The 13,692-nt window shown below is 44.1% G+C and overlaps 1 protein-coding gene across 7 annotated transcripts in view; it reads right to left on the bottom strand.

The window, feature by feature from the left end:
* Positions 1 to 5: 5 nt before the first annotated feature.
* ADCK5 (aarF domain containing kinase 5) overlaps positions 6 to 13,692 on the bottom strand; it is a 42,582-nt gene continuing 28,895 nt past the window's right edge. For 3 of the 7 annotated variants that reach the window (XM_007488775.3, XM_007488774.3, XM_007488780.2), the window contains 12 exons: positions 6,906 to 6,981; positions 5,772 to 5,972; positions 5,274 to 5,414; positions 4,040 to 4,153; positions 3,695 to 3,826; positions 3,411 to 3,494; positions 3,036 to 3,117; positions 2,859 to 2,937; positions 2,611 to 2,702; positions 996 to 1,248; positions 551 to 667; positions 6 to 452 (listed from right to left, as the gene is read on the bottom strand). In XM_007488775.3, coding sequence (XP_007488837.1) covers positions 347 to 452; positions 551 to 667; positions 996 to 1,248; positions 2,611 to 2,702; positions 2,859 to 2,937; positions 3,036 to 3,117; positions 3,411 to 3,494; positions 3,695 to 3,826; positions 4,040 to 4,153; positions 5,274 to 5,414; positions 5,772 to 5,972; positions 6,906 to 6,981 — 1,477 coding nt within the window. In that variant the 3' untranslated portion in view covers positions 6 to 346. Of the gene's footprint in view, positions 453 to 550; positions 668 to 995; positions 1,249 to 2,610; positions 2,703 to 2,858; positions 2,938 to 3,035; positions 3,118 to 3,410; positions 3,495 to 3,694; positions 3,827 to 4,039; positions 4,154 to 5,273; positions 5,415 to 5,771; positions 5,973 to 6,905; positions 6,982 to 7,270; positions 7,349 to 13,692 lie in introns of those variants that run through there. The other 4 variants (XM_007488778.3, XM_007488777.2, XM_007488776.2 and 1 more) reach the window with 3 other exon arrangements.

Here is a 13,692-nt window from a genome sequence, read left to right as displayed (position 1 = left end):
GTATGTAAGAGTATTGGAGTTTTATTTATTTTCTGTGAAGAAGCTACTATGGGATGAAGTAAGAGAAGCCTTTCTATCACTGAAGGCTCTGCTCTATTGCCATCCCATAGCCAAGGAAGCTGCAGCTGGAGGCTGAGCCTTAGTTACATCCACTCCTTTATTCTGTGCCCCAAGGGACCCCTCCCTCCCCTTTAGTCTGAGCAAGTAGAGAGGTGCTTGTCTATCATCTTCCTGTTCTTGGCCACTTGACTTGCTGCCTTGGTGGCTGATGTCTGTCCCTCCTTTCTTTCTTTGTTGGGGGAGGTGAATCTGCAGCTCATGGTGGGTGTGACAGGATCACCCAGACCTAGTGCTCCATTTCATTGAGTAGCTTTTCAGGCTCAGGCATGACACCCAGGCGAACCAGGAATTTGATGATCCTGGAGGTTAGTTGCATTGAGAACATCTCCAATCTGAAGCCAGGAAAGGGAGTAAAAAATATGGAACCTAGCAATGGCTATAGCCCTCCCTCATCCCCCTGACCCCAGCCCCCCATTCCTTATATCTTTACCTGAGTATAGCTTCAAACTTGAAGCTCTCCCAAATGACTTTGACCCAATTCAGAAACCTTCTGTAGAAGTTCTTTTGAGTCTTCTTTCTCACCTGGCGACTCCAACTCCTCACAGCACTTCCCGCCACCCCACCAAAAAAACCCCCAAAACATTAATTAGCATTTTCTCCCCTTATATTATAAATTCTTTGTTAATTTCTAAACCCTGGGCTTTCCCTTCCCCTGGGAACTGTTCTGGGAGTGCCAAGATAGCTAAGCAACCCACCGTTCTCTGCTGTGGGGTTTGAGAGAGTGGGGTACTGGTAGATTCAGTGGCTCTTAAACTACAGAGTCTCCTATTGTATTGGGCTAACATTTGGCTTAATTTGCCTGAGATAGATTAGACTATGATATGGGCAAATCCCATCCCTTCTTTGGCCCCCTTCTATGTTCCGGTGGCACAGACCTCTTGGCCATGAGGAAGTAACGGTTCACAGGGGCCTTCAGAGTCATAGTGATAGAGCGCACAGTGTTGAGGTTTCGCAGGACGAGCAGCATGGGGCGAGGTAAGGCCTTTAACACCTCCATGATTCGGGCAAAGTGTTCCTTGGCCATTTCCTGCATGTAGGCTCTCTCGGCACTGTTCAGGATGCCTGACTGCCACAGCTGCCCCATTTGAATTGGTCGTTGCATTAGGATCTCACAGAACAGGAAGTAGTCTTGGAGTGGGGGAAAGAGAGGGGATACTTAGTTTAGAGACTGGAGTCAGGAGAATCTAATAGCTATCTATCTCTAAGTACTTTAAGGCAAAGGGAGCAAACTCAAAGCCCAGCCTGAATCAGATTAAAATGTAATTGGGAAATGTTTAACAAAAGAGAAATATAATACAACAGATAATGTGGTGGTTTTCTAAGTCACTTTTGCTTTAAGGTCTACTGGGAAAGAGTTATTAGACTAAGCCCAGAGCTCAGATATGAAGCAATGAGAAGTTTACTGAAGTAGATTTCAAGTGAGGACACGGCCTTACAACTAACAATTACTATCTCCAAAAGTGGAATGAGCTGTCCTGGGCTGGCTTTTTACAAAAATGTTACATTAAAAAACTGGTGAAGTTAATCATGAAAGGTAAGATTGTGGAAATTCCTGATGTATGAGGAACAAAAGAAAGACAGGATAGGGCTCCCTTTGACTTTTGGCTTTTATGCAGGAATCCACTGAAGTATTGAGTGGAAGTGTCATGCCATAATGTCCATTTTTCCTTATATATAAATTTGAGGACTAGACTGAGAAGTTCTTGTTGGGCAAGGAAGTCTGCTTAACCAGGAGGAAAGGCTCCTTGGAAGCTTAAAATGTGAGTTAAGGACAGTATACACTTAGTACTGAGCAGAGATCCAGAGGTCAGTTAAACAATGGAAAATAACTGCCTAAAATTTTGCACAGAGGTGCCACCCACAGAGCCCACCATATTCCAAATGCATCCTGAACCAAATTAAAATGTCATTGGAAGACATTTAACAAAATAAAAACATCAGTAACTCCTGTACAGGGTTCATTAGTGGCTCCTTCTATTTGAGTTTGGCACCAGTGACATTAGGCCTTGGGGTATCTAAACCCTTCAGATTCTGTCTGCATTTAAAAAAAACTTAATTGTACTAGTCATTCATCATTCTAATCATAGCCCTTTTAACTGCTTTAATCCTGAGCACCATTTAATGTTGGGGTAGCTGGAACACCAAGCCTGGAGGCAGGAGGACTTGGGTTCAAATATGACCTCAAACACTTCCTAGCTGTATGCTGAGCAAAATCACTTAATCCCGACTGCCTAGGCCTTGCTTCTCGTGTGTTAGAACTGATACTAAAACTGAAGGTGGGTTTTAAAAAAACAAACAAAACATTCATTTTGACCACCTGTGTGGAAAGCCTGACTGCCTGTTTGAACCCTGATGCCATTTAATCCAGCAACACATTTCAACCAGCTAGAGACAGATGAGGGTAAATTTGACCTCCAACTGATGCCTGCTGTGCAAAACCCATACAAAAAAGGTCCAAGGGTAAGTAAACTCACCCCTCCCCTTTCTTACCTTCAACACCAAGCTCAGCAGAATGCCTCTTCATGGCTGCATCATCCCGCAAGATAATAGCCCGCCACAGCTGGCACAGGGCCAAGCGTTCCCTGGGAGAGGAGGAGCCTTTCTGGTCAGGTCAGATATCCCATCCCTTGTTCCTCACAAGTGCATGGTCTTTGGGGGCCCCCCAGGATTGATCCAGTGCAAATAGTTCTTTTCCCTCCCTGCAGGTCTAGGGTATTGCCATAGGTGTTGGATCTTACTTCTCACTCAGGAACTGGTAGAGGCCATGGTCCAGCAACACCAATTCTGCCTTCCCATCTGAGCCTTTCCGTACCAATACTAAGAAAGAATATGGGTGGGAGTATCCAAACTTAGCCCAGCCTTAGATAAGTCTAGTCCAATCCAATCTCCTCCCTCCCAAGGGTTACCAATCTTACCATTTCCAGGGTGGGGATCCGAGTGGATGAAACCCGTATAAAAGATTTGTTCAGCAAATACTCGGATCAATTTAGATGATGTCTAAAGGAGTGGATGCCCATTAAGATGTGAGAACCACTTCCTCAGCAGCAGAAATGGGGCATCCCCAGCACTGCCAGGAGTGGCACAAGTCTTCCCCAAGCCACAATCTCTCCCATAAAGGTACAGTCCCACTCTTTCACACGCTAATTTAGCAAAAATAAAACAAAATCCCAACAAACTATAGTGCTCTGTTAATACAACATCTAGATAAGAGTTCCTGTCCTGATGATCAATCCAGTAGACAAAACAAGCATAGGTTATGCATAGAAGTGCAAACTAAGGTTCCTACTCACATCACTCAAACTGAGCCCCTGATTCTGGATCTCTTCCACATTGCTGACTTTGCATCCATTACAGAAATCGGCAGTCAGCACCCTCTGGAAATTGGGACACAAGAGCTGATAAGCAGGCTAACCCTGCTCAGCCTGAGGGGGACAGGAATGGGGGGTTAGGGGGGTGGGATTAGAGAAGCTTACTGGGGAGAAACACCATGTAGTCCACCCCCATGTAGAGTCTGGGAGTTGTAGAAGGAAAAGAGGATCCTGAATTGGTTTCCAGGGAACCTCAAGACTCAAACCTTGCTGGACTTGTTCCAGTGAACTCGGGGCACCACGACGTAGTGGAAATCCTTCAGATCTTGGGCACAGCGTTCTGAGTTCCGACCCTCATTCTCAAAGTCCAGTTCCTGGGCCAGGGTCCCCTTCAGGTCCTGAGGTGGAGAATCCAACAGGGGTAGGTGTTACTGTGGGGATTGGGGTGGTGGTAGAGATGAAGAAGGGAGTCATGAGGTAGAGGGAAAATAGCAGATTTGGAACATTCCAAGAGAGGCAGATACCCCATTAGACTAGAGGCTCCCCCAGCTCCCCCCAGACCCACGTGCAGTGCATATCGGGCTGAGTGCAGGGGCCGGAGCCAAAGCTACCTTGAGGACCCAGCTGAAGCCGAAGCTGGGATGCATGAACTCGATGATCTGTAGCAGAAGCTCCAGGGTCTGGATGTCTCCGTCAAACCTGTCCCTTAGGTCAATGTACTGCACCTGTACTGGATGCAGGGGTTGAGTCATCTTCTGCCCCGCCCACATACACTGTCCTCTCCTGTCCCATCCCATTTTAGAATCCCTTCAAGAAACAGGAATCCTCTCCTACTTGAAACCTTTCCTGATTTCCCATTCTTAGTGTTCTCTTGTCCCTTGAATTAGCTTGTATTTATCTAGCAGGAGAGATCCAATTAACAACTTGGAACCATTGACAAATGATCAGTTATGGAAAGAATAAACAGTGAGGTGCTCACTTGCTTGGGCATGGACCAGCTTAGAAAAAGGAGAGAGCAGCCCCTGCTACTCTTCTGCCTAGACACTACGGTAAGGGTTTTCCAAAAGGAAGAGAGCTGTGGGGGCTGAAACAGGTCAGCAAAACTTCCCAGGAGTAGCAGGCAGGGGGTTAAATGGGCTCTGGAGGGCAAAGGAGGAGGGAAGGCACGCCTGGTATGTCTGGGGGGTAGTGATCAAAAGGAGGAACCAAGGAGGTCTAACAGTAGAAAGGCTGGGAAGGCCCTGGTCATGATCGAGCCTTGAGTACCACAAGTTTCTATTTTATTCCATGAGCAATGGGGAAAGCAGTAAAGTTTCCCTAGCAGTGTAGTGCCCTGATTAAAGCAGCCTTTGCTTTAAACCTGTGCAGCTAGAGGAAATGGGGGTGGAGGGGGGCAGCTAGTGGCTGTACTACTGTGTGCAGTGAAGAGGACCAGGTAATAGATTCAAGAGCAGGATTTGAGTCAGAGGGGCTATGTTTGAATCCCAACCACTGGCCCTCAACACAAGACAGTCTCTCAGGAACTATTTTTCTCCTCTGCAAAATGCAAAGTCAGACTCTGTGATTACTAACATCTGTGAGATCCTGGGATTTCAGGCTCTCTATCCTAACCTCCCTGGATCTACTCCAGGCCAAACCTGAACCAGGCATGGTAATACCCTACTACGAGTGGCACTGGCAAGTACACACTGCACTGATGTGCAGTAATCCTCCCAGTTCCTTCCACCAGCCCCCAGTCCTTGGGCAGGGCCTGTGAGCCTCAGAGAAGCCCAGGACATCTCAGGGGGTGGGGGTGAGGGGGCAGAGCCCAAGGACACGCAGAAGTGCCCCCACATATACACAGACCTTCACAGCCACCTCTGTGCCATCTTCCAGCTTTGCTTTGTGCACCTGGGCCAGGCTGGCTGCTGCTACGGGCTCATAGTCAAATTCCTTGAACATCTCATGGGCTGGGACCTGGAAATCCTCCAGGAACAGCTCATCCACCTGCAGGGGAAAAGAAGCCTCCCTCAGCCCTAGGACCCAAGCCCAGTCCAGGGACAGTCTCCACACTCAGCCTCAGATCTAGGGTAGCTTCTCATTTCCTTTCTTATGGTTCCCAGTAGCATCCTAGTCCAGCCATAAAATAATCTCTGTCCACTCCCCCCACCATCCCGCACCACCCTCCTCCCAGGACCCAGAGCATTCTCATCTCTCCAGAAGGGAAAGTCTGTCCTTCCAGTTGCCTCTTAAGTCAACTCCTCCCCAGTGCTCAGCATGGGGTTGGGGGTCTTCAGAGCTGCTGGCGACCCCTCAGGCCACCCCTGCCCTCCAACCAGCCCCCTAGGCCCAGGGGCTGCCAACCTCTTTGTAGCCCCGAGTGAGGGCTTGGTCCTCCAGCTGGCGCAGGGTGGTAATGTACTCAGGGGGCAGCAGGTGGTTAAAGGAGCAGAGTCCTTGGCCCAGCTTCACATAGAGGCCTCCATTGAGGATGGCTCCAGCCACCAGGGCATCAGCTGCCCGCTGGTGACATGATGACATCACTTCCATGTAGCGAGGGCTGTTCTGGCCACAGGGACAGAGAGAAGGGATGGGGGAGGGGATGTCTGCCCCAATACAACCCCCAACCCTCATGGCAACTCATGGCCTTTTTGCTTAGGTGTCCCATCATCCTCAAATAGCCTTTTTCCATCTTTTTTTTCTCTTTCAAACGCTTACTTTCTATCTTAGTAACAACTCTAAGAAGGGTAAGTAAGGGCTAGGCAAATGGGATTAAATGACTTGCCCAGGGTCACATAGCAGGAAGTGTCTGAGGCAAAATTTGAACCCAAGACCTCTTGACTCCAGATGTGGCACTTTTTCTACTCAGCGACCAAGCTGTTTCACTTCTAATCTTTTTATTCACATAACCTCTCTAGTCTTTTCCATATCTGTAAAGTAAAAGAGTTGGCCTCCTTCAGCTCTAAAACTTCTTATTCTCTTTTGTCCTTTCTGCCATAATTCAAAGCCAGCTCCTACCTAGAAGAAAGGTTCTTTGATCAACCAAATTCAATTCACAGCTTTACAGGAAGATTGTTAAGAATTTAGAGGGACAGTAAAGATCACTGAGTTCAACCTCGGGTTACAGAAAGAAAACGAGGCCTAGAGTGTGTGGTCTAGTGGGAAGAATCACAGGCATTGGACTCGGAGGCCCTGGGTTCAAATCTCGTGATTCCATGACACCTAAGCCTATTTTCTTATTTTCTCCCACTACCTCATGCTGCCTCCCAATTTTTAACTTCTGCCCTCAACTCTAATGGAAACTTGACTGATAATAGTCTTTCAGGGACACGGAGGACAAAACAGCACAACTAATCCACACTGTAATGCTGACAGTACCCGACCTGTCCTGTGCACTAGAGAACATGGGTCTTTGGAAGGGAATCCCCAAAGCCAAGGGCTGTTAGGCTTCCCCGGCTCCTGGCATGCCCCCTCTCTTGCCAACAACAGGAGACATACCTCTTCCACCCCTTGGAGAACCACATTTGTGCACCACCAGTAATCCATGGAGATCTGCAGGCCCACTTTGAGAGACCTGCCATGGGATAAAAAGCAGGGGGTGGGGTGGGGGAAATAAGTCATTCTCCAGAATCTAATAGTCCCACACAGATGACAGACTCTTTCTGGGCCCCTATTGCAAAGGGGAATTTTATGGCTGGGAGACTCAAGGTCACGAGGCCAGCCCATTGGGGCAATCTGCTTACAGAACTCCCCATCATTTGTCCCCTCAGGGGCCCAGGGCCCTCCAGCAGCATGATATAGGGGGAAGAACCCTGAACTAGGAATCAGAATACCTGGGTGCAAGTCCAGGCTCCACCACTTACTAGCTGTGTGGTCTTGGGCAAATCATTTCCCTCTCTGAGCCTCGGGTTCCTCATCTCTAAAAGGGGGATAACCACCCTTGCCCTGGATCAAATAAGAAAATGCAGGGGAAAGGGCTCTGTAAGTGTCAGTCATCATCTACATGAAAAACAATAATACTAATAACAATAACAACAATAACATTGTGGCTTCTGTCTAGTCACAGAGGGTTGCTCTCTTTAATTATTATGAAATATTAGAGACTTGCTTTGTGAATCCTATGCAAATATAGGGTATCTTTAAGAAAACTCTAAGAGTTATTTAAGCATTGATTGAATAACCCTGATTTTTTAACTGATGGGGCCTCTGTCCTCACTATGCATTTTTCTCTACTTTTTCATTGGGGGATGGGGAACCATGAGAAAGGGACATCTAATTAACCCAAGGATTCCATAGGAATGTGAGCACAGTCCACTATGAATATCACCAGAAGACTCTGTGGCATAGCAAAAAGAATGCTCAAGTTAAAGTTTTTTTTAAAAGATGGGTTCAAATCTTGATTCCAAAGACAATTGGTAACTATGCTAAAAAGAGGATTAGACTTTTTATACATTCTGATCTTACTATTGGATATATTTCCCAAGGAGAGGGTGAGAATCATAGTCAAGAGAGAAAGAAAGAACCAATATTTATTGAAGCACTTTTTGTGGTAGCAAAAAAGGTAGAAGCAAAATGGGTACCTATCAATTGGGAGAATAGCTGAATAAACTGCAGTATACAAACAAATGTGATGGAATATTACTACATTGTAAAAAATGACTATTATGACAAATTCTGAAGACTCTGGAAAGACTTGAATTTATAGAAAATAAAGAGAACCAAGAGTATAACAGTTATGTTTAATAAAAATTCTGCCCATACAACTCCCTATCATTTGTCCCCTAGGGGATCTGGGGCTTTCAGACAGCATGGTGAAGGGAAAAGAACCCTAAATGAGCTTACTTACTAGCTTTGTAGCCTTGGGCAAATCATTTCCCTTCTGTGGGCCTCAAGTTCCTCATCTCTAAAATGGGAATAACCACCCTTTGCCCTGGATCAAATAAGAAAATGCAGGGGAAAGGGCTTTGTAAGTGCAAATCATTCTGATCACCATAATGTAAAGGAATGTACTAAAGGCTTAAAAATCCAGATCAATGTCATAACCCATCCTGACTCCAAAAGACAATTGATAAAATATATATTTCTCCTGGCAGGGTAGATGTACTGCAGATGTACAATGAGATCCATGTGTCTGATATGGTCACTGTGTTGGCTTGTTTGGCTTAACTGGACTATTTTGTTACAAAGGAAAATTCTATTAGCTAGACAGTGACAGTGATTTTTTTCCTTTGAGCATCAATGACACATTATGTAAAGTCCCAGTTCTAACATGTATTAGGGCGCAGACTTCCTTCAAATCTTAACTAAAATCCCACTTTCTTTAGGAAAGCTTTCCCCCTTACCTCTTAATCCTAGTGCTGTCTCTCTACTGATTATTTCCAATTCATCCTCTCTATAGTTTGACGATACATTGCTGTCTGCATGTTGTTTCCCCATTAGATTATGAGCAGGTCCTTGAGAACAAGGAATATCTTTTACTTTTCTTTGTCTCCCCAGCCCTTAGTACTATGTGTATCACATCATGGGTGCTTAATAAATACCTCTGGGCAAGTCACTTTCTCTCTGAGTCTCAAGTTTCTTCATTTGGAAATTCACAGCCTTTCTCCATTGCTTTCCCTACCCAACAGGGTCATTGTGAAGAAAGTGCTCTGTATACTTTCAAGCACTACAGGAAGGGACCATCTTTGAGCTAAAAGCTGGTATTGTGGAAAGGGTCTAAAATTTAGATCAGTGTGTGCAGGTAGGCCAATCCCCAAATCAATACCTGCCCACTACGTTCTCTGGATTGGAAGACATTCCCATCTTAGTCGATGGGAAGAAGAATGAGTTACAGGCTAATCTAGGCTTGAAGAACTGTGGCTAAGAGAAGCTAATGTAGCAGTGAAATACTGTCCAGAATGAGAAGATTTCTTTTATCTCCATTTCAAATTACCTTCTGGTAGGGACTTCAGAATTCACATCTTTTCTTTCTTCCTTGTGAACAAACCTTAGAAAATTTCCTCTTGTGATCTAAAGCTTAGAAAGACAGTGGTCAGAAGGGAGGAGGGAGCAGATGCTGCTCTTAGGTATCTGATCACAGTGGCATTAGCAGAGTAAGTAAGGAATTAAAGGGCATTTGATCTCTGCATTCTGGAAACTAAGATGACTCAAGGGTCAGAAAAGTCCAAGGAGCTCTGGGGCTTTATTTTGGTGTCTGGGGATCAAAAATGGTTAACAAAGAGCTATGGAAGGTGAAATCCCTGGGGCATAAGGCACATTTCCTGAGGAGATGCTCCAAGCAGAAGAGCAAGTGCCCTGGGAAGCTGTCAGGTTTAACAAGGCTTGGGGCTAAGGATGAAAACAGCAATGCAGAAACTAGAGAAGGATGAGACAAATGACAGAATTTCTAGTTCAGACATGAACCTATATGCCTTTCACAGGGCTCCTTCCCTCCCATCACAGTGGTGACCATATTCTTTACTTCTGTGTGATGAAAGAATTGTTGCAGGGGATTAGAGAAAAGCAAGACCATGGAGAGATGCCACGAGAGTTCAGTTCCCTCTCCTCTAGTGGGGAAACACAGGAAGCTCATTAGAAGTGACACCAGATCAAAGACTGGTAGGATGGGTAAGATTTTGGGAAGCAGAGAAAGAAAATAGTGTGAGCAAGGGCACAGGAAGCAGGAAAGTCAAAGACATGTTTGGGAAATTGTATGGAATTCAGTCTGAATGGACTGGAGAGTCCATAAAGGAGATATGTAGGCGATACAGCCAAAAAGATAAAATGGTAGAAAGAATGCTAGATCCAGGGTTGGAGGACCTGGGTTCAAATCCTAATTATGGCACATTACCCATCACTTAACCTCTCAATCAGTTTCTTCATTTGTAAAATGAGGCTTGGGGTTGAATAATATGAACTCTAAGGTATCTGCCAGATCTAAATACTCTAAAGATTGTAGAGGGCCTGGAATGCCAGGAAGACTAAACTTTATCATGTTCTTGAAGGAAATAGTGAGTTACTGAAGGCTTGGGGGCAAGGAAGGGATATGAGCAAAACTGCTTAGAAAGATGAATCTGACAGTTTGAACAGCATGAATTGGAGGGATGGAGAGATTAGAAGTAGAGACAGTAATGGCAAGAGTCCAAATGAGATGTGATGAGGGCCTGCACTATGGCAGAAATGAAAAGGATGAGAGTTTCACTAGGATGTTTTCTAGGTTTATTACCTGCTATGGGAAGGAAGAAGGACTTACCTAAAACTTACCTAACTCACAAAGAACTCTAGGGTGTCAGGGTTCAATAATAAATCTAAGATTATACATCCTCAGATAATACAAGAAATCTGGAGGGCAACTAACATGCTGAAGGAAAGTATTAAATTTCAAAATGATCCTGACAGTGTTAAACAGTGGATCAAAACCAAACCAAGGAAATGTGATAAAAATAAATGTGAAGTCTTGCATTTGGGTTGGGTTCTAAAAACGGGACAGACTACACCTAGATAATATTGTTCATATGAAAAAGAAAAGATTTTAGTTGTCCACAACTTCAGTATTGAGTCAAAAACACATATTAATGATGTCTTATATCCAGAATGATGAGATGATGATTCTGTTGTCTCTGTCCTAATCTGACCACATCTAGAACACCATCTCCACTTACAGGGGCCACATTCTAGGAAGGATACTAGAAAACTGAAACAAACAGAGAATGATTAGGGAACCATATAAAATATCAACAGAAGAAACCAAGGATGTTTAGATTGAATAAGAAAATGTGACAACTATCCTTGAAGAACTAAAGGGTTATTATGGACAAGATTTGGATTGTGTTAAAAGAACTTGACTGATTTTTGTGTACCATCAGCAGGAAGAATTGGGACTAACTGGCAGATAACTTGGCTTAGTAAGGAAGAACATATCAGCTTATAGTCATGCAACAATTTTGTGGGCTGATTTGTTAGATAGTGATCTCCTCATCATAGGAGATACTCAAAGCAGAAGTTGGATGCTATAGTGGTGACATTTAAAGTCTTTTCCAACTCTTAAAATCCTGTGAGATTTAGCACTGTTAGCCTTTTTGGATTCTGGAGCACACTGAGTTGATATTCTCAGTGAACAATCTACAATAATTTGACATGGACCCCTCAGGTTGATTTAATAAATGTCTTTATGATATTGGAGACCTAGAGTTAGTGGAGATTACTCATTCTGGGTCATGCTGGTTTCCTGGGTACAATGCATATAGAAAGAACTAGCTTTTGGCTTGGGCCCTTCTTCCTAATCCCATATTGCTTGGATGTCTTCCCATAATCTCCTCCTTGATCGATACCTCATATGAATAGGGGGCCTTTTTCTTGCTAAGGTAAACTGCCTGTACACCCAAGTGATCTCATACAATCCTGACTTTCTCAGCAGATTGTTCCCTCTATCTCTACCACTCTCTCACTAATCTTAAGTCTCTTCCAGTCTACTGGATGCTTCCCTTCTGCCTATAAACATGCCTGTCTCCCTGATCCTCAAAAAGCCTTTTCTTGATCCATTCATCTCTACCATCTCATCTCTCTCTTCTCTTTTGAGACCAATTCTTTGAGAAGGTCATCCACAATGGGTATTTCCACTTTCTTTTTTCTCACTCTCTTTCTAAGGCTAGCTTCAAAAATTACTTAATTGAAATTGCTTTCTCTCAAGATACCAATTTTCTCTGAATTGCTAAATCAAAGGGTCCTTTCTTAGTTTTCATTGTTCTCGACTTCTCAGCAGCCTCTAACACTGGTAAAGTTCTCCCTGATACTCACTTTCACTGTTTTTGATATGGTCCTACACCTGCACAGACTCCTCTGATGGATCTTCATCTAGGTCATGCCTGCTGACTCAAAGTGTCCCCCAGGGCTCTGTCCTGAGTCCTCTTCTCCTTTCCCTTTACAAGTTACTTGATGCTGATCTCATCAACTCCTCTGGCTTTAGTTATCATTTTATAGAGTAGATGATTCTCAGATTTATTTATCAAGCGCTAACCTCTCTCATGATCTCCAAACTATTATATCTAACTGGATGTCCAAAATAGATGACTTAAACTTTTTTTTTTTTATTAAACCCTTACCTTCTGTCTTGGAATCAATACTGTGTATTGGTTCCAAGGCAGAAGAGTGGTAAGGGCTAGGCATGGGGGTTAAGTGACTTGCCCAGGGTCACACAGCTGGGAAGTGTCTGAGGCCAGGTCTCTAGATCTGGCTCTCAATCCACTGAGCTACCCAGCTGCCCCTAGATGACTTAAACGTAACAAAACTTATCTTTCTCCGTAAGCTCTCCCCTCTTCCTAACTTTCCTAAGGTACCACAATTCTTGACTCTTTGCTCTCTTATTACCCCCATATCCAATCAGTTGCTAAAACCTGTTGTATAAAGAATTGAGAGGATTAGGACAGCAAATGGATAATTGTGGGAGTTGAGTGAACCATTACTGATTATATCTTGTGACTCAATTCTGGAGTTAGCTTAGCTCCTCTTCTATCCAATTATGGGCTTAGTCCAAATTCTGTCCAGTGAGAAACATTTATTCAATTGTGGGAATTGGGAGAAAACCTTATTGTACTTTTTTGAACTGAGCCCTCTGTGCCTTTGGAAACTGGACCATCTATATATGCTGTTTAGAGATCCTTAATCAAAAACATAGGCTATGTTGACCAGAAATGTAGTCAGTTCCTAAGACTGACGTAAGGAGTTTTCTCATGATTGTACATCTTAAGCAACCCAAGTGTCTTATCTGAAAACTGATCCCATATGACCAATCACTAATTGTTTCCATATCTTTTGGATTGTTTATGGATGCTTGAGGAGGAGTAGGACACCTCTTTTCTAGAATTCAGGAAACTGAATCTGTTCACTCTCCTCCTTCCATCTTGGAAAGCCCCATATCTTTCCTCCAATTAAAAATCAGATTACCTAAAGTGTTGTTCCTTTTAATAGGTTGGCCTTATTTAGTTATTTTTTCTATATTTGGGTCCCAGCCCTCAGCTAAAGCTGAGGAAAGGTGCCTGGTTCAAATTTGTTGGGCAGTTGGCATATATTACTTAATAAACTGATAAGCTCATAAGATCAAACTTCTGTGTCATTTCATTTTTTGCTCATTAACAGTTTCTTCCACTTTCACATATCTCCTGTAAAGCACTGCCACCACGATGGTACAGGTCCTTATCACCTTACATGTCAACTATTATAACAGCCTGCTGGTTGGGCTTCCTGCCTCAAGTCTCCCCCAACTCCAGTCCTTCCTCCATTTAGCTGTCAAATTGATAGTCCTAAAACA

The sequence above is a fragment of the Monodelphis domestica genome, chromosome 3 (assembly GCF_027887165.1).
Source record: "Monodelphis domestica isolate mMonDom1 chromosome 3, mMonDom1.pri, whole genome shotgun sequence".
NCBI classification, from domain to species: Eukaryota; Metazoa; Chordata; class Mammalia; order Didelphimorphia; family Didelphidae; genus Monodelphis; species Monodelphis domestica.
The sequence above is the reverse complement of the archived record's forward strand: the minus strand, read 5'-3'. Positions and strand labels throughout refer to the sequence as shown.